The 22,500-nt window shown below is 45.8% G+C and overlaps 1 protein-coding gene across 1 annotated transcript in view; it reads left to right on the top strand.

Moving 5' to 3' along the window:
• The window catches only part of dock4b (dedicator of cytokinesis 4b), a gene marked incomplete in the record, with an annotated part of 107,908 nt that overhangs the window by 32,561 nt on the left and 52,847 nt on the right, over positions 1-22,500 (top strand). Inside the window, 11 exon segments of the mRNA XM_030341298.1 lie at positions 2,798-2,922; positions 4,760-4,922; positions 7,208-7,314; positions 9,653-9,806; positions 11,457-11,554; positions 12,457-12,540; positions 13,842-13,942; positions 15,321-15,402; positions 17,008-17,178; positions 19,087-19,279; positions 21,215-21,351. Coding sequence (XP_030197158.1) covers positions 2,798-2,922; positions 4,760-4,922; positions 7,208-7,314; positions 9,653-9,806; positions 11,457-11,554; positions 12,457-12,540; positions 13,842-13,942; positions 15,321-15,402; positions 17,008-17,178; positions 19,087-19,279; positions 21,215-21,351 — 1,415 coding nt within the window.

Below are 22,500 nucleotides of genomic sequence, written 5' to 3'. Positions count from 1 at the left end.
GAACAGTGTGAAATAGTGTCTGTAAAGGTTTCAGATCCACATTGTGAAGGCTGGCCGCTGGAGGAATAGCCTTATTAAAATCCCCTTCTGAAAGTTTCATTCAGTCGCATGAATGAGTTCCCTTCATATTCGTTGTCTCCTCCCCCACAGAAGTTCTGCTGTAACAGAACTGGGACTGCTGGAATCCAGATAACGTTATGCACACTTTTTTTTTAATTTGCCCAGAGATGTCTAATTTATTCCAATTAGAGCCTTGCACAACGCATGTGGTTATTTATGCATGCAACACTTTGACATCGTTAACCTTTGACCTGTTAGCTTGCACAACTCAGAGATCACTTCCTCTTCATCTTGTGTGGGTGATGAATGTATTTCCACAAACATATTCATGGTGACACACATATATATATATATATATATACATATTCGTTTTTCCCTTTGTAACTACATGAGTAAGACGCCGTATATGTATAGATGTGTTTAAGCTGCTCATTTGAATATGTCAGTATGCACCGACGGACGTAAGTGTCAATGCCTCCTGGCATTTTTGCGTCCGAAAGGCTCTCTTCGTTGCCATGGTTACATACATGTGCATAATTGTGAGCTGAAGCGTGCCGAGTCAATTATCTATATAACTGACTAATGTATGCGTGCATATTTATCTTATTTCCCACAAATGAGATGATGTTTCGCGACGGGTGCACATCATTCAGCTACGTTGAATGACGTGTGTTTGACTCCGTGGTCGGTTGCTTACCTCTCAAAACACGCTTTCCTCAACTGAGAAACAAAAGCAAAGTGGATCAAATGAAAATATGTTTTTTGTTCACCCAATTGTTGGTGTGTGGGGGGGGGGGGGGGGGGGGGGATCATTGGTTTTATTTTGTTTTAGTGTATCCCCAAGGTGGTCTCTTTTGAGCAGAGAGAAGCCAAGACCTGGTTTTGTAAAGATACACTGTGTGTGTGTGTGTGTGTGTGTGTGTGTGTGTGTGTGTGTGTGTGTGTGTGTGTGTGTGTGTGTGTGTGTGTGTGTGTGTGTGTGTGTGTGTGTGTGTGTGTGTGTGAGTGTGTGTGGTCCCCCAGTGCCCCAATAAACCGCTTAGATGTATGTTCACGCTGGCTGTCGCAGTATCTCCTGCCTTTGAACCTCTTTATAACGTTCAGCTCTCCTACCTATTCCGCCAGTGCTACGGGCCATGGGAAATCCCTCTCTTCTTCTTTCTTCCCCTTCTCCGCGCTGTCATTTCTCTTCCTCTCTCACTCCTTCCTTATCGCGCTCAAGAAAAAAAATACATTCTCTTCAGTTCCCACTGCGTGTGTTAATGTGTGTGGGGGGGTTATGTTGTTTTATTTTCTGTTGACGTGTTTCGTCTGCTGAATCACTTTTGCATCTCTGAATAACTGTTGAACGAACTGCTGAATCCACCTTTATGTCTCTATATTTAATCTGCTATCTTTCGTTTTGATTGAGTCATTTTGCATTTGTTTGTTGTGCTCATTTAGCATTTCTCCCTATCATTCTGTTTTTGAGTCATAATATTCTCTCTCTCTCGCTCTATCTCTCTCTCTCTCTCATTCTCTGTGAGTGCATGTGTGCACATGCATGCGTTCAGAGTGCAAGCGCGCACTGTCTATGGCTGATTTAAGAGTCTCCGGGTTACCATGGTAACTGTTGTCGAGAGCGCAAAATCAATTTTAACCCCACAGATGGAGATATGATTAAAACACACACACACACACACACACACACACACACACACACACACACACACACACACACACACACACACACACACACACACACACACACAATGAAGCTATAATATGACAGGATATGGGTTAGTCTTCTTCTGCCTTTGTTGCATTACGTCACCCTCCTACTTCCTGTCACATCCTCCTATGGAGAAGCAACCATATATGGTCGACCATCTGCTCTCTGGTCCAGGAACAGCAGTGCATTGTTAATTTGTGCAAGAAGGATTGGACACATTTCCTATATTACTCTCATTTTATACAACTATCTAATCATATAGCAGACACTTTTATTTAAAGCTAATAACAGTAAGTACATAGGTTTAGAGGTCATCAAGGAGCAGGGAGAGCTGGTAAGAGGATTTCCCTCAAGGACTTTGGCCACAACATTATCCTGCCACACACATTACCGAGGCCTTGTATATGAGCTTTACAAAATGATTCTACCCATACAATCTAAAACATAACTGTTGACGATGAAACGGTCAATTGTCTTGTTACACTCTTTATTTCCATGCGGTGCATGAGAGTGAAAAGGTGAAGACATGTGTTGGCAAGGCGCTAGCTCGCAGGGTGTGTGCTCTAGTGTGTTTTGAATGAGCCGGAAGGATGCACCTGGGATTGCCGACTCGTTCTGTGTTTGACTGAAAGCCGCGGTCTAACCGCAGGTCCTAGTGAGAATCATGAAATAAATTCAAAACAATACACAGTTGTAGCCTTCCAGCTGCTGCTAACTAAAGCTAGGAAATAATACAAAAAAATAACACATTATAAAGCCAAAGACAAAGGAAACACCTTTCTAAATGAAGGTATCCTTATGAAACTGTATTTGAATATTTGTCAAAGCCACATCTTGGAGGGCATTTTATTTTGCTTCCCGTTCTTCTAACCCTTCATTTTTTAAAGCAGAATAAAAAGAAAACATGGAATATAACTGCATTAGCGAGTCAGGCCCTCAGTCGCTCCGATTGGACGGCGGTTGGCGCCCCGGGGTTCCTGTCTCGTGTCCATAATTGATGGCCTGCTCTCTCCGTCGACCTTGCAGGAGAGATGCGCAACGACCTCTACATCACCCTGGAGAGGGGCGAGTTTGAAAAGGGCGGGAAGAGCGTGGCGCGCAACGTGGAGGTGACCGTGTACGTGCTCGACATCGACGGGCAGATCCTCAAGGTAACGTATACCAAAGATCGATGTCAGCTTTATGTCATGGTTTTCATGGTTTCAAGGATTTATTCAACGTAGTTTTATTTGTTTTCAGTTTTTTTTACTTTTTTTTGCTACACTTTTTGATTTCTATTATGTTCCTCTGCTCTCCCTTTCTATTCCTAATTTAAGTTTTTTATGATCTTTTATAGCACCTTTCTGCACACTTTTTGAACCACTGTTTTAATAGGTGCTGTAATAAAAATATCATCGTTGGTTATTAATCAATAGATATTAACAAACGAAAAAGGAAATAACCCTGAATATTATCTATTGCCATGGTATAGTATTTGCGGCTGTGATAGCTGTGACGTAGTTCTGCCGCTGACTGGTCAAAGCCAGTAATGTGTATTGACTTTAGATACGGTGACCTAGTTGAAGCTGGGTTCCTCTGTGGTCGCGGTCTGTTCGTGGTCTTGGCCTCTGCCAGTCCATTTCTGTGGGTTTGCTGCCAAATCCGGCATCGAAACAGACAACAACCCAATACACACACACGCACGCACGCATCCACATCCACACACACACACGCACACACACGTGCAAACACATGCGCACACACCCATTGACATTAAAACACAAACACGCATACACATCCACACACTATCACACTTACACAAGCTCATACTCATACGTTGCATGTGTGTTTGTGTGTGTGCATATTTTATAACTTTTAATGCCATGACCTTCATGTTTTGGTTTCCCCCCTCCCACCTCCCACCAAAAGCTCTCGTCCAATCCCTACTCGGCACTCCTTACAGTTAGTTTGTTATGTACAGTATAAAAGGTCGTCAGCAGGAGCCAGCATTTGCGTAGTCGCTCCAATAGACGTGATGTCATCGAGACGCAGGTGTCTCTCATTAAACTAAGCAGGGCTCTGCTCATTGTATGGACCGGGGGACACGCTCTGGTCAGTGTGTGATATATTTACCAGTCTGAGTCGACCGTCGTGCCCTGGTGCATTACAGGAGCAGACCCATAATTAGGTTAATGAGGGACACCTGTGTTTGTCCTGTGATGACGTCTCTAGGAGAAGGCTCTGTGTTGTGTATGCTCTGATTGGAAGCAGCCTCACCTGTAAGTTGACTTTCTCTCTCCCGTTTTCTCTCTCTCTCTCTCTCTCGCTCTCTCGCTCTCTCACTCTCTCACTCTCTTTCTCGCTCTTGCTGACTCTCTCTCTCTTTCGCTCTGTCTCTCTTTCTCATGCTCTCTCTCGCTCTCTCTTGCGCGCTCTCTCTCTCTTTTTCACACGGTCTCTCTCTATTACTCTCTCTCTTTCTCTCTCACTCTCACATTCTCTCTTTCTCACACTCTTTCTTTTTCTATCTCTATCCCGTGTCATGTCTCTCCCTTTATCCTCTCTCTCTCTCTCTCTCCTCTCTCTCTCTCTCTCTCTCTCTCTCTCTCTCTCTCTCTCTCTCTCTCTCTCTCTCTCCCCTCTCTCTCTCTCTCTCTATCTCTCTCTCTCTCCCCCTCTCTCTCTCTCTCTCTCTCTCTCTCTCTCTCTCTCTCTCTCTCTCTCTCTCTCTCTCTCTCTCTCTCTCTCTCTCTCTCTCTCTCTCTCTCTCCTCTCTCTCTCTCTCTCTCTCTCTCTCTCTCTCTCTCTCTCTCTCTCTCTCTCTCTCTCTCTCTCTCTCTCTCTCTCTCTCTCTCTCTCCTCTCTCTCTCTCTCTCTCTCTCTCTCTCTCTCTCTCTCTCTCTCTCTCTCTCTCTCTCTCTCTCTCTCTCTCTCTCTCTCTCTCTCTCTCTCTCTCTCTCTCTCTCTCTCTCTCTCTCTCTCTCTCTCTCTCTCTCTCCCGCCCTACAGAGTCACGTTGCGGCGGGGTCCGGTGAGCCCGGTGGGGACGACTACCACTCGTTGGTGCTGTACCACAACAACACCCCCCGCTGGGCGGAGCACGTCAAGCTGCCCATCCCCGTGGACATGTTCCGCGGCTCGCACGTCCGCTTCGAGTTCAGACACTGCTCCAGTGAGTGTGTGGGGGGGGGGGGAGAGAGGGGGGGAGAGAAAGAGAGAGAGGGGGGGAGGGAGAGAGTGTGAGAGAGAGAGGGGGGGAGAGAGAGAGAGAGAGAGGGGGGGGGGGGGAGAAAGAGAGTGAGAGAGAGAGGGGGGGAGAGAGAGAGAGAGAGAGGGGGGGGGGGAGAAAGAGGGGGGGAGAGAAAGAGAGAGAGGGGGGGGGGAGGAGAGAGTGTGAGAGAGAGAGAGGGGGAGAGAAAGAGAGAGAGAGGGGGGGGGGGGGAGAAAGAGAGAGAGAGGGGGGGGGAGGGAGAGAGTGTGAGAGAGAGAGGGGGGGGAGGGGGAGAAAGAGAGAGAGAGAGGGGGGGGGAGGGAGGAGGTGTGAGAGAGAGAGGGGGAGAGAAAGAGAGAGAGAGGGGGGGGGGAGGGAGAGGGGGGGAGAGAGAGAGTGAGAGAGAGACTTGGCTGATGTCTGTTTAAGTCAGAGTGTTTGTGTGTGTGTCATGTGACAGAGAGAGAATGTGTGTGAAATTAAGAAAGCTACAGGAAGAAGTGATGAAATAACGAAAATAGAGAGAGAAATATATTGGCCTATGTGTTTTGTGTAGAAAGGTTGCTACAAAGTCACTGTTCCATGCGTGTTCCCTCAGATTAATGCTGCTCCTCCTATCCATTCAAATGGAGTTAGTTTCCATAATGGCAGAAACCCCCCCCCCCACACACACACGTATCTTTTCTTCCGTCCAGCTCCACAACAAAATGCCACAATAATGCTCTTCGATTGGACACCATTCCCATTCAACAGCTCTCCACTCTACCTCTCTCTGTGTTTCTGTACACACATCTCTCTCTCTCTCTCTCTCTCTCTCTCTCTCTCTCTCTCTCTCTCTCTCTCTCTCTCTCTCTCTCTCTCTCTCTCTCTCTCTCTCTCTCTCTCTCTCTCTCTCTCTCTCTCTCTCTCTCTCTCTCTCATCCCCACTCCCCAATCATCCACCATCGACCCCTCTTCCCTAATAACAAGATGGTGGTGTTATTATGATCACGCCGCTGTTGAAGCATGGAGAGGCTGAATTAGCAGAGCAACGGTTGTGTTTAAAGGGCTCTGATTGGCTCGGAGGCCGGCCGCCCAGGTTCTCAGTGCACCCCCTGCCCCGAGGGTAATTGGAGTCTTAATTCAGCTCTGTTTGGAATAGTCATGCAAAACAGCAAGGGAGTGTGTGTGTGTGTGTGTGTGCTTGTGTGTGTGTGTGTGTGTGTGTGTGTGTGTTTATCAATCACATTATTGATTAGACAGATGTAATCAAAGAGTCCTGCCATGCAAAGCTGAGAGTTGCCCAACTATTTCAGAATCCCAAACGTAAACTTTTCATGGGCTCGCATTAATCACATATACAAACTATAGGAAAATATTAGCTATATTTATATGCTATATTTGAATCATCTTGGTGGCTTAAGACACATTGATTTCTATGTATGCGTATTTATGTATTTTTATAGAAATGATATTACAAATAAATGTTATACACTTTACAACATACTTTCTTATATAGATATTTCTGCTAAATAATTGGCTAAATAATTGGGCTAATATTGGTTTATTTTCATACACATACAACTGCGTAGATTGGACTATATTGACGGATATAAACATTCACCATGTCATCCAGACAACAGGATTCAAACATTGTTGTATATAAACCCTGGAGACACAATTAAAACAGGAAGTAGAACGGGAAGTAAAGCCAAATTGCAACATCAACATCCTTCCATGTTTACAAAAAGAATGAACACGTTCAGTCTGTGTGAAGAGAATGAAGATGCCTTGTGTCACTTGAATGCGCTTAAGCAGGTAGTAAAACGAGAAGTACTGAAAATCACACTTCCTTAAGTCCTTGTTGCACATAGACCAGTGGTGAAGACTACGTGACTTCTAAATACCTACTTAACCCTTACATTTATGTACACATTTCTTTGTGTGTATCCAGCTTTGCAATGGTAAACGTATTTCAAGTGGCTTCATTTTGCACGGTGCTCCCAATTCATTCCAATCCATTCCAATTCTACCCTCATCTACCTTACCTCATTACAACATTTAAAATGGTTTCCCGCTGAAATTAAAATATCGTTTAGTGCGCTAACTCTCTCACAGACAATCACCAATCTTCGTCTCCCTGTGACTCATCATTGTCCTCCGGAATCTTCCTCAAACTACCCGCTGAGTCACTTCACAGAGTCTTGTTTCCATGGCGAGTTGCGGTGAATCTTGACACCCCTCTCTTGTGTATGGATTCTCCCCAGCCAAAGACAAGGGGGAGAAGAAGCTGTTTGGCTACTCCTTCGTGCCTCTGATGCAGGAGGATGGACGGACACTGCCGGACGGCACGCATGAGCTCATCATCCACAAGGTAGGAGGCTGAGTGAGGTGTGTGTGTGTCTGTGTGGTAATCAATGACACGCAATCCACTCAATGCGCGTGGACTTACCTGTATGTCTCTCTCCCCTTCTTTATGACTCTCTCGCCCACTATGTCTCTCTCCCCCTTTTTATGACACTCTCCCACTCTGTTTCGCCCCCACTCTTTATGTCTCTCTCCCCCTCTTTATGACTCTCTCCCCCTCTATTTGTCTCTCCCCCACTCTAGCTGTCTCTGTCCCCTGCTGTATGTCTCTCTCGCCCATCTTTGGCAATTTCCCTAGTAGTTAGGCCTGTGTGTGTGTGTGCGTCTGTGCGTGCGCGTGTGTGTGAGTGCATAAGGGTGTGTTTGTGCTTAAACTGCATCTATGTGAGAAACCACAAGCCAAATGGTTGTGATAATGTAAAAACACGCGTACACACTCTCACTCGCGTTGTACATGTGTGACTCCAGGTGCATGCTGGGAAATAGGATTATTCACTGTTGATAACGCAGTGTATAAAAAAAGAGCACTGCATCGATGCCTGCTACTGCGGGGACAAATCAAATCATTCCTGTGTCATTATGGTCTGCATAATCCTCACATGAATCAATAAATGCCTGCCACTAGCCTGTGAGTAATGTCCACTCATGGGCACGATATAGATTCATCTGAAGAACCACCGGCCAAAATGTATTACACTACAGCACTAGATATCTGGGCTTTTAATTTGTACTTTGATTAATTATATCCCAAACTAATGTTTTATCCAATTTGTCATCTTTGTTTTCCTGCTTCCTCCCAATAAGGTAATTCAATATAAGTGCAGTTAATGGATACAGATTCTCTGTTCAGTTCCAGGCAGTATCTTTATTGTGACCAATGACCAATTTCTTGTCATTTGTCGTTATGTACTCAATGTCCTGGTTTGCTTTCAACACAGTGGACGACTCAATAAGGCATTGCACGCTGTGTGTCCAGCTCCAGCCACATGGATAATATCTTCCACACATTAATTATGTTTAATTTTGAAGGACAACGGCCAAATACTGCTTAACTTTTGCTGTGTTGTTATTTTTCATATACATTTTGTTGACCATTGTCAGTTGGCTTTGGTTTGAGTTAAGGTTGCCAGATCTGTTCGTGACAACCCCCATTCACCTACGAGTGCCAGTTTTTCGAGGACAACATTGGACGCGGTTCAAAGTGTGTGTCTGTACCCTCTGACGAACAGCGTCGGCCCTTTCCAAAGGGACATATGGACGTTTCTGGGAGCTCAATGAAACCAGCTTGGCCTATTTATCTTTGCACAACCCCGAAATAGACCCCGAGAAAAACCAAACTGTGAAAAGAATGAAGGGCTCAAATGACCTTCCTCCTTTTTAATAAGCTAGGAATATGAATCACATTCACTACCTCATTAAGAAATCTAATGAATGAATGTAATACATTTTTGGGTTATTGATTTAAGATCGGGGAGACGGAGGGGGGGGGGCTGGGTGGCAACAAGCTCATTGAAAACATTTGTTTATTGAATTCTGACTTTAAAACTCGATCAAAATGATGGAACTGTTAATGAGACGACTCGATTGCCTGAAGCAAAGCCCATAGATCGTTATGGGTTCACTCTCCTTTGTTTCCCGGCTCGCCATGTGTTCCCTTATACTCAGTGCCTCATGTTTAACAACCGCACGCCATTTGAGGCCCAGTTAGGTTCAGAACAGAACCACCATTCAACCTTCTCCTCTCTGTGTATAGTTGTATATCTTCAACAATATCCTCATTCCACACTTTACAAGACTTTACAAAGCCACTTGTGTTTTTGGCTGCGAAACATATTGTTTTGCTCTACGGCCCGTATTTTACCCCCAGGGGTAATGCTGATAGCCTGGTGATTATCAGGGATTTTTATTATATTTCCCGCCATCATTTAGTTATTTGTTCTCTATCTGAGCCGTTTTAATAAACTGGGTGAGTTTGCTGAACCAATCCTGAAGCAGTTAACGATTCAAGAAATGATGATGCTCTGTGTTTATTTGAGCCAATATTTCAGATGATTTTTTTTCCCATAGCTGAATTAGTAGCTTCCATTCCAATTCCTGCCGAGCCTAGTGCCAATCAAACATCATTTAGAAATCTACCCCACGTGTGACATCACATATGGGAATGATGTCCGATAGATGGAGTAGTCTACTCAGTCCACTAGGTGGTTTCAGTCCACTGGGTATGCTGGTTTGTGTCCGCTAACCAAAATCAAACCCCTGGATTTATTGACTTTTTGTCTTGGTTTGAATCTCACGTTGAAAACCAACCAATCCCGCGTACTCTGTCTCCCCCTGCCCCCCTGCAGTGCGAGGAGAACGCCAACCTCGGGGAGTGCAGTCGCTACATCAAGCTGCCCTTCTCCAAGACCAACCTGCCGGCCAACAACCAGACCCTCAAGTCCACCAAGGAGTCCTTCTGGATCACCAGCTTCCTGTGCTCCACCAAGCTCACGCAGAACGGTACGCCCTCCTGCCTGGGACGCCAACGCCTCACGGCCGGCATGTAGCTCGAGGGAGGGGTAGAGCGCGCTGGCTGGTAACCGGGAGGTCGCTAGTTCGATCCCCGGCTCCTCCTAGCTGAGTGTCGAGGTGTCAAGACACCTTACCCTATCTGCTCCCGACGAGCTGGCTGTCGCTTTGCATGGTTGACATCGCCGTGAATGTGTGTATGAATGTGTGTATGAATGGGTGAATGTTTGGTGATATTGTAAAGCGCTTTGAGTGGCCACTGGTTAAGAAAGCGCAATATAAATACAGTCCATTTACCATTTACTCAGGAAATAGTTAGGATCCCTCATAATATTTAATTGTTCAATAATGATGTAACAGAAGGGTTGGATAAGTTTCTCCACATTTTCGCGCCAGAGTCCCACCCTTTAGAGGTTTATTTTTGACCCAAGACCTACCAAATAGTTTGCGGGCTTAAACAAGCGATACATGATTGATTCCCTGGCAAGAAGCTTTGTTGATTAAAATGTATCTAGTGTTTATTGTTCATCCATACAGTAACCTCCCTCATACTAAAATACAAGTGAAACAAAGAAGGCATGTAAGCATGCATGCAGTATATAAAAAGAAGATGTCTTTGTTTAGTGACATCGAAAAAGCCTTTGGTCTCCTGCTGGGATTCGGTTTTCCTGCTTACTGCCACTGATTCAATTAGATCTTGAGGATTGTGAAAAATTGTAGCGACATTTATTTGGCTTATAACTAAAATTAAATGTATTATTATTATAACTACGCAAGCATACATGGTCTCAGTCCAACCCACCGACAGACACACAGACGCACAGAATACTAACATAGATACAATTACGCAGTCTGAGATATGACAGCAGCACATTAAGACACATTTAAACCGTATGCACTTGGAGGGTTGAATCCCGTTCGGCTAAATCCGTACGTGATTGTGAACAGACACAGTTTAAGTGGAATCCTGTGAGACGTCTAAAGTAGGGCTTTCTTTATAAGCAGTTGTTTTATTCATGAAGCTGTCTAGAGATGGGAGAATTACTTTCTTTCCGCTCTGTCCCTTTTTGTTTTTGGAAATGTTATCGTTTCACTGCGTTTCAGCAGGGATGTTGTGTGTAAAATAATGGGTGTGATGATATTTTTTAACCCATGCTGAAATGTTATCGTTCATTTAACTACGTTAAATATATATTTCTGTTGTGTGTGGCCTCCTTTTATGCTCTTCCTCTGCATAACTGTTCCTCTGTATTCGTTCATATCCATCTGCCTATATTAGTATGCAAGGTTAATATCTCTCTATAATTTCTGTTTTGTTTCTTCGCTTCTCATCTCTCCTCTTTTCCTCAACCTCCTTCTTTGTCTTCTGTGTTTATTTCCTTTCTCTCCGTCTTCATTACACCTTTACCCCCCCCCCCCCCCCCCCCCCCCCCCCCCCTTCTCTTATTTTCTCCTCATATTTTTGCAGGAGTGATTCATCAAATGTGGACCTTGGAATCCCTTTTGACACTTGTAATTGTGATAGAGGGTGTACACAAAATAAACTCTCTCTCTCTCTCTCTCTCTCTCTCTCTCTCTCTCTCTCTCTCTCTCTCTCTCTCTCTCTCCTCTCCCCCCCCCTATGTCTCTCCACCACTATAGGTGACATGCTGGACCTGTTAAAGTGGCGGGCCCACCCGGAGCGCATCAACGACAGCCTTTCCAAACTGAAGGAGATCGATGGCTCTGAGATCGTTAAGGTAGGCTGCAGACACACACACAAACGCACACACAAGCACGAAAACACACACATACGTGCTGTAAACACGAACTCATTCACATACACACACATGCACATATACACACACACATGGGTACTATAAACATACATACACACACACACACACATACAAACACAAACATACATACACATACACACACGCACACGTAGTATATACAAACACATATGGGTACTACAAACACACATACACACAGCCATGCAAACAAACACATACTGTACACACAAACACATACTCTGCATACACACACAAACGTGCACAGTGAAGTGTACATGCACACACACACACAAAAAAACACACACACTTCAACTGCTTGAATTATGGAGCACGCGGCCGATACATTATACAGGCTGTGCAGTCACACGTGCATCGCACATACAATTCCACACACGCCGGTTTCATTCCAAGGCAACAGCGGCAGCCTGTCGGGTGGACTCAAGTTGTCCTGCTCACAGACCTGTCAACACCTCGTCACTCCCCCCCCCCCCCCCCCCCCCCCCCCCCCCCCCACCCGCCCCGCCCTCCCTGACCGGGGCAGGGTTCAGTGAAAGCCTATCTGGTGAGAAGGATGATGCTGATGATTATGACCGTGCGGTCCATAGCATTGATTTCTGCTCAAGCCGGTAGAACGGAGAGGTGGTGTTTGTTTTGACCGACCCCAGTACGTCCGAGTAGCACTTAACCGAACCGTGTTCTAAAGTACACCTTTTGCCACCATTTCCCCCGTCCAGCTAACTGTTATGCCCCTCAGTTCTGATTCCGCTCTCTCTGACCCATCCTGTTCCTTGTCTTCTGTATCGCCCTTTCTAACCTCTCTGCCCTCTACCCTCGCTGCTCCACCCAACAACCTTTCCCGCCTGCAGTTCCTGCAAGACACCCTGGACACCCTGTTTGGTATTCTGGACGAGAGCTCCAAGAGATATGGGCTCAAGGTGTTTGATTCGCTGGTGAGTGTATCAAATGCCTCACTAATCCATTGTGTCTGTATTTGCATATCCAATATCCTGTTTTGTGTGTGTGTGTGTGTGTGTGTGTGTGTGTGTGTGTGTGTGTGTGTGTGTGTGGGGGGGGGGGGCAGTGAGAGAGTGTGAGAGATTTTGTCAGAGAGAGAGATTTTGTCAGAGGAACTGTGAGATCTTGCATGTGTGTGAGATAGTGTGAGCATGCAAGGTCGCATGTGTCAGTAAGTATGAGGTTGTTGGTTTGTGTGTATCAGTGTGTGTGTTTGAGACATTGTGGGACATTGTTGAGAGTGATAGAGTGTGTGTTGTTGTGAGTGTGTGTTGTTGTGTGTGTGCGTGTGTGTCAGTGTATTTGTGTGTGTGTTTGTGTGTGTAGTTGAGAGAGAGAGAGAGAGAGTGAGTGAGTGTGTTTGTCGGTGTGTCTATGTGTGTGATGGAGATGATTTGTGTTTGAGAACTTGTGAGGTTGTGTTTGAGTTAGTGTGGGGTTGGTGGTGTGTGTGTGTTTGTGTGTGTTTGATACATTGTGTGTGTGGTTGAGAGAGAGAATGTGTCTGTGTGCGTGTGTGTGAGCGAGAGGGAGAGGGATCATTTGTGTTTTGAGAAAGTGTGCGGTTGCTTGTGTGTGCGTGTCTACTAGGGTGACTTTGTACAAAACGCACTCGACGCGCACACGTAACCACCTACTGTCTGAGCTTCTCGTATGACCCGAGGACTGGCCTCGGAGCTCGATGAACCAATCTGTACGAGTCACGCAGCACTGCACTGATGGAGTGAGACCAGCCATCGATCTCACACACACACACACACACACAGACACACACACACACACACACACGCACACACACACACATTCCTTTTCGTCTTGCTGCCTGCGGGTATGAGTAGAGGCTGCGTGATCAAACTCTCGCCGTCTGAACAAGAATACCTTCGGAGAGAGTTCCCCAACAGACAGCGATGTTGTACAAACTGTCGTATGATCAAAACGACGCAACCGTAGTAATTGCGGAATTATTTTCGTCGTGAGTCGAGAGAGTCTTAAATTCTAAACGTTTCTCGAAGAGGGTGGCACACAACCGTTTGATCAAAACGTCCCTGCTGCTCTGTATACTTTATTGCAAATCGCTCCAACATGTGATTTGGCATTATGGTTAAACTCAGAATGAGCTTTTTCATTTGGATAATCCGAGTACCGATGCTTGATACACTTTCATCTCTGTTTCACAAACAACAAATTCAATTAAAGGTGGAGGATCATTTGTAATAATTGCTTTTCTTTTCTCCAGGTTCACATTATAAACCTTCTCCAGGACAGCAAGTTCCAGCATTTCAAACCAGTCATGGACACGTACATTGAGAGCCACTTCGCCGGAGCACTGTCATACAGGTAAACAAGTAGCAGATACATGACATTAAGGAGCAGGTAGGGGTTAAGGGCCTTTTTGAGGACGACAGGTTAAGGCTTAGTTATGGTCTCACGTCGACACAACACAAGAGGGTTCACAGACCTACTACGTCCTTGCGGACTCTGACGTGCGCTTCCCAAAACTTGTAACCTTGCGTCGAGGCGACGCAGCAGCAATGGCTGTGATTGGTTTACACACTAAATTCCGACGCAGAACCAAAACAGGTTCACGACTGCGTCAAAGCGTCTGCGTTGTCATAGCGATGCGACGTGGAACCATAACTTAGCCTTTAGGCTGCGGACATTGGGGGATCGAACCCGGTATCCTTCGGCCGGGAGGAAAACACGGCCGGGCAGTAGCCCGTCCTGCCGCATCCGAAATCACTCCCCAGGGTAAACCTATGAAGAACGACTCGTGAGGGAAGATGATGGCGGGTTGTAGGGGATGGGAAACGACAGACAAGGGATCCACATCACTCTGCCTGTGGCGCGGAACCGATGACACGGGGGAAACGAGGGTCTTCGTGTCAAAACGAGGGCGATCGTTTAGGCGGCGACGCCCACTCACCCAGAGAAGAAATGGGGGTTGACAGCCAGGTCACACGGCCCCCCCCCCCCCCCCCCCCAACACACTCTGCCCCCTCCCACTCCCTGCCCAACCGGGCGTGAAAATCTCAGGCAAGAACGTGTCGGAAATGGAAGGGCACTGAGCAGGGGGGGGGGGGGGGGGGGGGGGTGCTGGGGCAGGGGGGGACGGACGTTACATCAACACATCAGCTCCAGACGGTCATGTGACCCCTTGTAATCCCGCTTCCTCAAGGGTCGGTGAAGTGTTGTGGTATTATTGTGGATCCGCAGTGTGTTGATTGCCTTTTGAGTGTCCGCTTAGTCACCGCGTGTGCGTGAGGGACCTGTGTAGAGGCTCTTCTGGGATATGAGCTCTTACCTAAGCCCTCTTTGGATGTCTTTTCCTCGTGTAAATGATGGTGTGGGCAGAATTCGTGAGTGGTTTTGTATCGGAGGAGACGTTTCGGTTCAGGCGAGCCACAGAGTCGTTTTCTTCTTCTCTCCGTAAGCACCAATTTGCCTGCTGAGAAATTAACATGGACAAGGAGCGTTGGGTAATGTGTTTTTGGAGCCGGAGGGTGAACTGAGTTCGTGTTGTCAATTGGATGCACTGTGGCGCCACCTGGTGGTGGGAAATGGAACTGTTTCCCACCGGCACGTTCCCTGCTTCCTTTTGTTGTTATCCTCAGAAATGCAGGTGTATAGACACGCATGGACACACACGCACACACACACAGAGGTCAGGTCAGCTGCTGTAGATCTGAAGGTGTGCGTTTGTGTGTGTGTAACACAGGGACCTCATCAAGGTGCTGAAGTGGTACGTGGATCGCATCGTGGAAGCAGAGCATCAGGATCACATCCAGCAGGTGCTAAAGGTAAGGGTCACACACACACACAGACACACACACGCTAACGCGCGCACACACACACACCCGCGCACACGCATGCATTCACACCACTATTGATAAATAAATTCATACAAGCAATAGACATAATGTAATCCCCACGTGTGATCATCTAAACTCTACATGATATACATAAAACACACATGTCGTACAGTAAAATCTCAATACAGAGAGATCATGTTCCCTACTGTACTAGGGAATCAATAAATAAAGACTGCATGTAGACATGCAGAGCAAACAAACCAAAACAACATACCACCGACACATCACAACAAATCGTTATCACAACCGTCAGCTGCAGGCACAACACTATTTTGCTCCCGCTCGTTAAATCTTCTCTCTCTCTCTAAATGTATTATTCAATAATTCCATCTTCATACAAGGAAATGGCTTTTTCCTCAAGTGTTAGCTTCCACATGACAACGCTTTAAAGGCTCGTGCCCATTGGCTCTCTATGAAACATGTCCCTCCCCCCCCCCCCATACATTATACATATCATCTTATATACATCATTCATAGCGTGCCGAACATGTGAAAGCATCCCTTTTCCTGCAGTGGACGCATGAAGCAGTCACAACATCAGAAGCCGTACCTTCATGCTCATAGATCTGCCCCGTCTTTTCTTAAGACATGCATCACGGGGAACAGTATCGCTTTAGGTTGTTTCAATATAATCCTGAAAGGCCGTACATTTCCACAACCATATTGAGTGGGTTTCGCCCTCAGTCAGTTGTATAATGATAATCAAGGTCTGCCATTGTGCGGACACTTAATCGAGTGCAGACATTCCAGAATCAATCCCATCGTCTCTGCGGTGCTAATGTGAAGCTCAGCCCGTTGAGCTCCACTGGACCAACACTAATGGGACCAACATTTCTAAAACGAGAGCCTCTTTATCAAAGTAAAAAGTCGAGACGCACTACCGATCTTTATTATATAGCACCTTATTTCTTCAAGCAGTTATAATAATTTCCAGAATGGCATTTATACACAAAGACTCGAAATTTTGCTCAATATATATTGTCTATTTACTATATTAACTATATATATGTAGTATCCAAATATATATCCAAAAAAAGAAAAAAGGACATCCGAGTTAATCCGGAAACGGATGATTAATGAGCAGGTAGGGAGAGGTGATCTTTGCTCAAGGATGGCTTCTGACTGACCGACATCTGACTGCAGACATGAAGGATCAATCCCAGAGCGTTAGATCAACTCCACCAGCCCTTCTCAACCTTTTAAGCAGGGCCCAGTAGTGCCTGACCCCCAGCCTTTAAGCCCCATCAGACTTACACTCATTAGCCTCAATAAATGCACAGGACCATGATTGACTAATTAGCATTCTTATCAGCATTAAGTCGTTATACCGTTTTAAATTAGGGACGGTGGTCGAAGTGATTTGTTGAATGCAAATTCGGTTCGTCTGATGGCTCAAGGAGTCACTTATCTAGAAAACATTAAGCGCGGTTTCAAACAGACAATAACACAAACGGCAGCGGTTTGGCTTTGCAACACCACACCACCCCCTCCGTGCCCTGTGCCGTGTTGACACCCTGGTGTTGTGTTGTCCAGGCTAGCGAGTACATCTTCAAGTACATCATCCAGTCCCGCCGGCTCTACTCGCTCGCGACCGGCGGCCAGAACGAGGACGAGTTCCGGATCTGCGTCCACGAGCTCTTCATGTCCATCCGCTTCTTCCTGTCCCAGGAAAACAAGGCCGCCTGCCCCGTCACGCAGACACAGGTGTGTGTACGTGTGTGTGTGTGTGTGTGTGTGTGTGTTTATGTGAGAGGATCTTTTCATTGACACACAATGAAAGTCACATTATGAAAGTCCACTGATGTGTGTATACAGGACAAAATGTGTGTGTGTGTGTGTGTGTGTGTGTGTGTGTGTGTGTGTGTGTGTGTGTGTGTGTGTGTGTGTGTGTGTGTGTGTGTGTGTGTGTGTGTGTGTGTGTGTGTGTGTGCGCGCGCATAGAGGTTTGTGTGTGTGCATGTGCATAGAGGTTTTTGTGTGTGTAGTGGCTTTGCATCGACACCCAATGTGTTTCATTATAAAAGTCCACCAATGTGTGTATACATGAGAAAGTGTGTGTGTGTGTGTCTGTGTGTGGGGGTCTTTGCATCGACACCCAATGTGTTGCATTATAAAAGTCCACAGAATGTGTGTATACATGAGACACTTTGTGTGTGAGTGTGTTTGCTTGCGTCTGCTTCTCTGTATGTATCTATGTACGTGTAGGATTGCATCTGTCATCCGGTATAACGTCTTCCCCGCGTGAATGTGCCGGTCCCGACTCACACAGTACTTGACTACTGCGGCCTCCCTCCAGCTCTGTAATTGAGCCGTGATTGGTGGGACAGTGTTGCTAATTTAATGTCACGCTGTTCCCGGTGTCTGGGAGTGTGAGTTGAATGTATTTATTTATGGGCTGTCCTGAGGGGGTCCCCGTAGATCCGTCCCGCTGGTTCACCGCAGGACTAAAGTGCATCAGTCAAACACCATCCCGTGTCTGCATTACACAGCCGGTGTGTGTGTGTGTGTGTGTGTGTGTGTGTGTGTGTGTGTGTGTGTGTGTGTGTGTGTGTGTGTGTGTGTGTGTGTGTGTGTGTGTGTGTGTGTGCGTTTATGTGCCCGTTTATGTGGATTTAGTGTCGGTTTATGCCCTTTAGTGCATGTGTGTGTGGGTGGGAATCTAGTCGTTTTACATTTACACTTGGATAGGATATTTTACTATCAAATCCTCTTCTCAGATACACTTCATCTGATTGAGTTGTTCATCTTTAATTTCACGCTATTTTATGAGAACTCCGATGTTTATCTTGGGTTTCGACTGCGGGTGTCATTCGATCGTCCCTTCTCGGTCCTATCTCAAAACACACGCCTTTCATCATTACTTACCTTTAAGTCCAGACGTCACTCATGTGGAGTCCAGTGATCCCTGTTCTCTGGGGAACAATAACTGGGGGGGAGATGCAGGTCAAATCAGTAATCCGGGATAATCTGCTCCCTGTAGGCACGCACTCAGGGAATCTCAACCATACAGGAATCTGGATGGTGTAACGTAATCTCTCTCTTTGTACACACAGGGATACTATAAATCCCTATTTTAAAACAGTGTGTTTTATAAATAAATATAAATTTGCCACACACTCACAAAGGCAGGAAGTTGTTGGGTTTATAAGTTTAGTTTTTCTTGTCTTATTTCAGACAAATGACAAAATGAATGGGCTTGTTTTAATGTGCACATCTAACTCTCTGGCATAACTGAAAATGAACCAGCAGGGAGACAATCTGACAATACTGTAATTCAGACGGCATCTTTTGCAATCCAGCTATTCAGTGTAATCCCCATAATCTCAGCACCCAGTGTACCAAATCTGGTTGATGTACATATTCAGTATTATTGTCCCAACTGTTCCCTAGCACAGATTGCATTGTTGCCTCAACAATTAACTTACGCTTCATAATGAACCCTCACAACAAAACGTGTATATTTCTCAAGCTTAGATGATTCAAATGTACCTTTTTTTGTATGATTCAGGATTCATATGCCTTGGACTTCTGCCATCCATGTATTTTTTCGCCAATCAAGGACAAAATACGTTCTTTAAACCCTAATTCCTGTTCGTCCTTCCCTCTGGGTAGGCGGTGTTCCTACGGACCTTCCCGGCGATCTACGCTGAGCTGCTGAAGATCTTCACGGTGCGCGAGGTGGCTGGCTTCGTCCGCGAGACGCTGGCCAGCCTGCCCACCACGGCTCAGTCAGAGTGCCCCCTAGAGGCCGTGAAGCTGCAGTGCATCGCCAAGACGGTGGAGAGCCAGCTGTACACCAACCCGGGTGAGAGCAGGGCCCTCAGCACAGGCCCCCCCATGTGGAGTGAATGAGAGCTGGAATCGGATCAAAACCCCCAAAAAAAATATTATTATATAAAAAAAAAGTTTTTACAAATCGTTTTTCTGAGAATTTCAATGAACGGTTTTGTTTAGCAAATCTGATTATCTTTTTGAGGATGTCTCTGTTCCTCTTTAAGTATTGTTTGTTTCCCGTTTTCATTTTTGTTCCTTGAATGGGTTTTGAACCTGCTAGTGACACTATGTACTGACGCACATGTTAAAGAGCCATAAGTAGTTACAATTTGTACGGACACACTTGCTATAAAACAAGACAATGGCACAGACTCTATGTACAAACACATTCGTTAAAGAAAAGCTGGTAAGGACAGAATGTACAAACGCATTCAGTAAAGAACAAAACAAGCTAGTGTCTCTATATTGAGACGCACTCGCTACAGAACAAGAATGATGCCCACATAAAAACAAACTTAATTACATCCACAATGATAACATCCTGTGATTGGCCAGTGGTCTGCGCCCCACGTGATGATAATCAATTTAAGATTAATACCCCATAGTAGTATGATTAATATCTTCCATAGTCCACTACACATGTGTACACAATAGCATCTGCTGAGTGACTAAATAGAAAACCCTTTAACAGCATTATGCATACGGTGTGTAGCATAAACACTCCTGGAGGACCAAAGCCGAATCCACTTAGCCAAGCCTCACATGTTGCTGGGCGAACAGGAGTCCCATTAGTCACACAGCTCCATGCTAGGGCCTGTACCCCCCTTCCCCGTGCGTTTATCGTCTCCCGCTGCGAATCAGCCCCCGCCTTCAATGTTGTTTAATTAATGGGATTGTTAGTTCATTAATAAAGATTGCATGCTTAGGCGAATTACCGACCCGCCCCTCGCATGAGAGCACCGGGGTGGATCTTCCCGCCGTCACCCATAGGTGTGTGGTTAATTAATGATGTGCACCTATGGGTGTCGGTGAAGCACTACACAGCAGCAGGGGAAGAACGCTCTGCGGAAATGGCTCTGCCCATTAATAACAGAGCCGCTGTTGTTGTTGACGGGCAGAGACATTTTCTTTGTGTGTGTGTGTGTGTACGTGTTACATACATTGCTGTCCGTTTGTTACTTTGTGTGTGTGTGTGTGTTTTCTCTTGGGATGTGTGTGTGTGTGTGTGTGAGATGCGTCTCGTGTGTTTGTGTGATATACTTCTTTGTTTTTTGTGTGTCTGTGTGTGTGTGGTTGTCTGTCTGTGGGATGCTACTCATTGTGTCTATGTGTGCGATGCGTTATGTGTTTGTGTGTGTGTGACGCCTCTCCCCCTGTGGTGTGTGTGTGTGTTAGTGTGTGACGCCTGTTCCCCTGTGTGTGTGTGTTTGTTAGTGTGTGTGTGTGTGTGTGTGTGTGTGTGTGTGTGTGTGTGTGTGACTCCTCTCCCCCTGTGTGTGTGTGTGTGTGTGTGTGTGTCTCTCTGTGTGTCTGACTCCTCTCCCCCCCTGTGTGTGTGTGTCTCTCTGTGTGTCTGACTCCTCCCCCCCTGTGTGTGTGTGTGTGTGTGTGTGTGTGTGTGTGTGTGTGTGTGTGTGTGTGTGTGTGTGTGTGTGTGTGTGTGTGTGTGTGTGTGTCTGTGTGTGTGTCTCTCTGTGTGTCTGCCTCCTTCCCCCCTGTGTGTGTCTCTCTGTGTCTGACTCCTCCCCCCCTGTGTGTGTCTCTGTGTGTCTGACTCCTCCCCCCTGTGTGTCTCTCTGTGTGTCTGACTCCTCTCCCCCCCTGTGTGTGTGTGTGTGTGTGTGTGTGTGTGTGTGTGTGTGTGTGTGTGTGTGTGTGTGTGTGTGTGTGTGTGTGTGTGTGTGTGTGTGTGTGTGTGTGTGTGTCTCTCTGTGTCTGACTCCTCCCCCCCTGTGTGTCTCCTCAGAGTCGCGGTGCGTCCTGGTCCCGGTGGTTCTGCGCCTCCTCCAGGCCCACATGCAGGAGCAGCGAGAGCTGGTGATGTGCGCCCGCATCCTCACCTCCATGCTGTCGCTCATCAAGAAGGAGGAGACCGGCACGCCCGTGAGTCCTCCTCCTCGCTGGCTGTCCACTGATGCTCTCTGGTGGGCCCAGCTGGTAGGGTTAGGTGTGCTAGGTGGTGTAGTGGCGCTATCTGGTGGGGCTACCTGTAGAGTAGGGCTGGGCGATTAATCCAATTTCGATCTCGATTTCGATTTTAGCGTCAAACTATCAAAAAACTAATGTAATCGATTTTTAATTTTTTTTTACATTTTTTTTTAATGTTTTATAGAAAGTGCAGCACACCTGGATACATATCTGTACATTATTTTAGATTTGAACATTTCCTTTTTGACCATTTTGTGAATTTAATTTTAAGGCAAAATTAAAAAGTTCTCAGTTACAAAGTTTTTTTGGGGAGAGACATGCTGAATAAATACATCATGTTTTCAAAATAAAAAAATAATCGTTTGGATAATCGTGATTTCAATATTGACCAAAATAATCATGATTATGATTTTTTCCATAATCAAGCAGCCCTACTTTAGAGTGATGCTTTCTGGTGGGGCTAGCTGGTATAATGGCGCAAGAAGCTAGGGCTAGCTGGTGTATCGGCCTTATTAGGTGGACCCGTTAGTGATGGTTTCTGTTGGGGCTAGCTGGTTTACTGGTTCTAACTGGTGTGATGGAGCTGGCTAGCTGGAACCAATACAGCTGGATTTAAAACTGCACAAGCAGTTTAAAGTGTTTAAAACGCTTCTTCTCCGCGGCTTTTATTCCATTCAAAATATCTAAACTACACTCAGCCACTAGACTGTACAGGACAGCAGTTGGATAGAAATAGATACATTTGTAAAACAATAACGGAAGGAAAATATACAGAATATATGTACACAATCAGAGTAGTAATAATAAAAAGTCAACATTATCCAATATCCAAATCAGAGGCAGTTGAGAGTAGGCTTACTGTATTCATCCTGACGCCGTTCATTCGTCGTTCTCTGATTAATGACACAAGAAAGACAAATTCAGTTGACTGTTTCAATGTATCATAATTCAGTTGCTTTTTCAAGGGAGGTCAGAGTTTGATGCAATCATTTTCTAATGCTGTCGTCTTTTTGTTACACTACTTTCAGTAAGGGCCCTTGTCAAAGTAGCATCCTACAAAAGTCTGTGTGTGCTTGCTGTAGGTTTTGTGTGACAATATCTTAC

The sequence above is a fragment of the Gadus morhua genome, chromosome 19, assembly GCF_902167405.1.
Source record: "Gadus morhua chromosome 19, gadMor3.0, whole genome shotgun sequence".
NCBI lineage: Eukaryota > Metazoa > Chordata > Actinopteri > Gadiformes > Gadidae > Gadus > Gadus morhua.
Note: the sequence above shows the minus strand (reverse complement) of the source record. Positions and strands in the feature narration are given on the sequence as shown.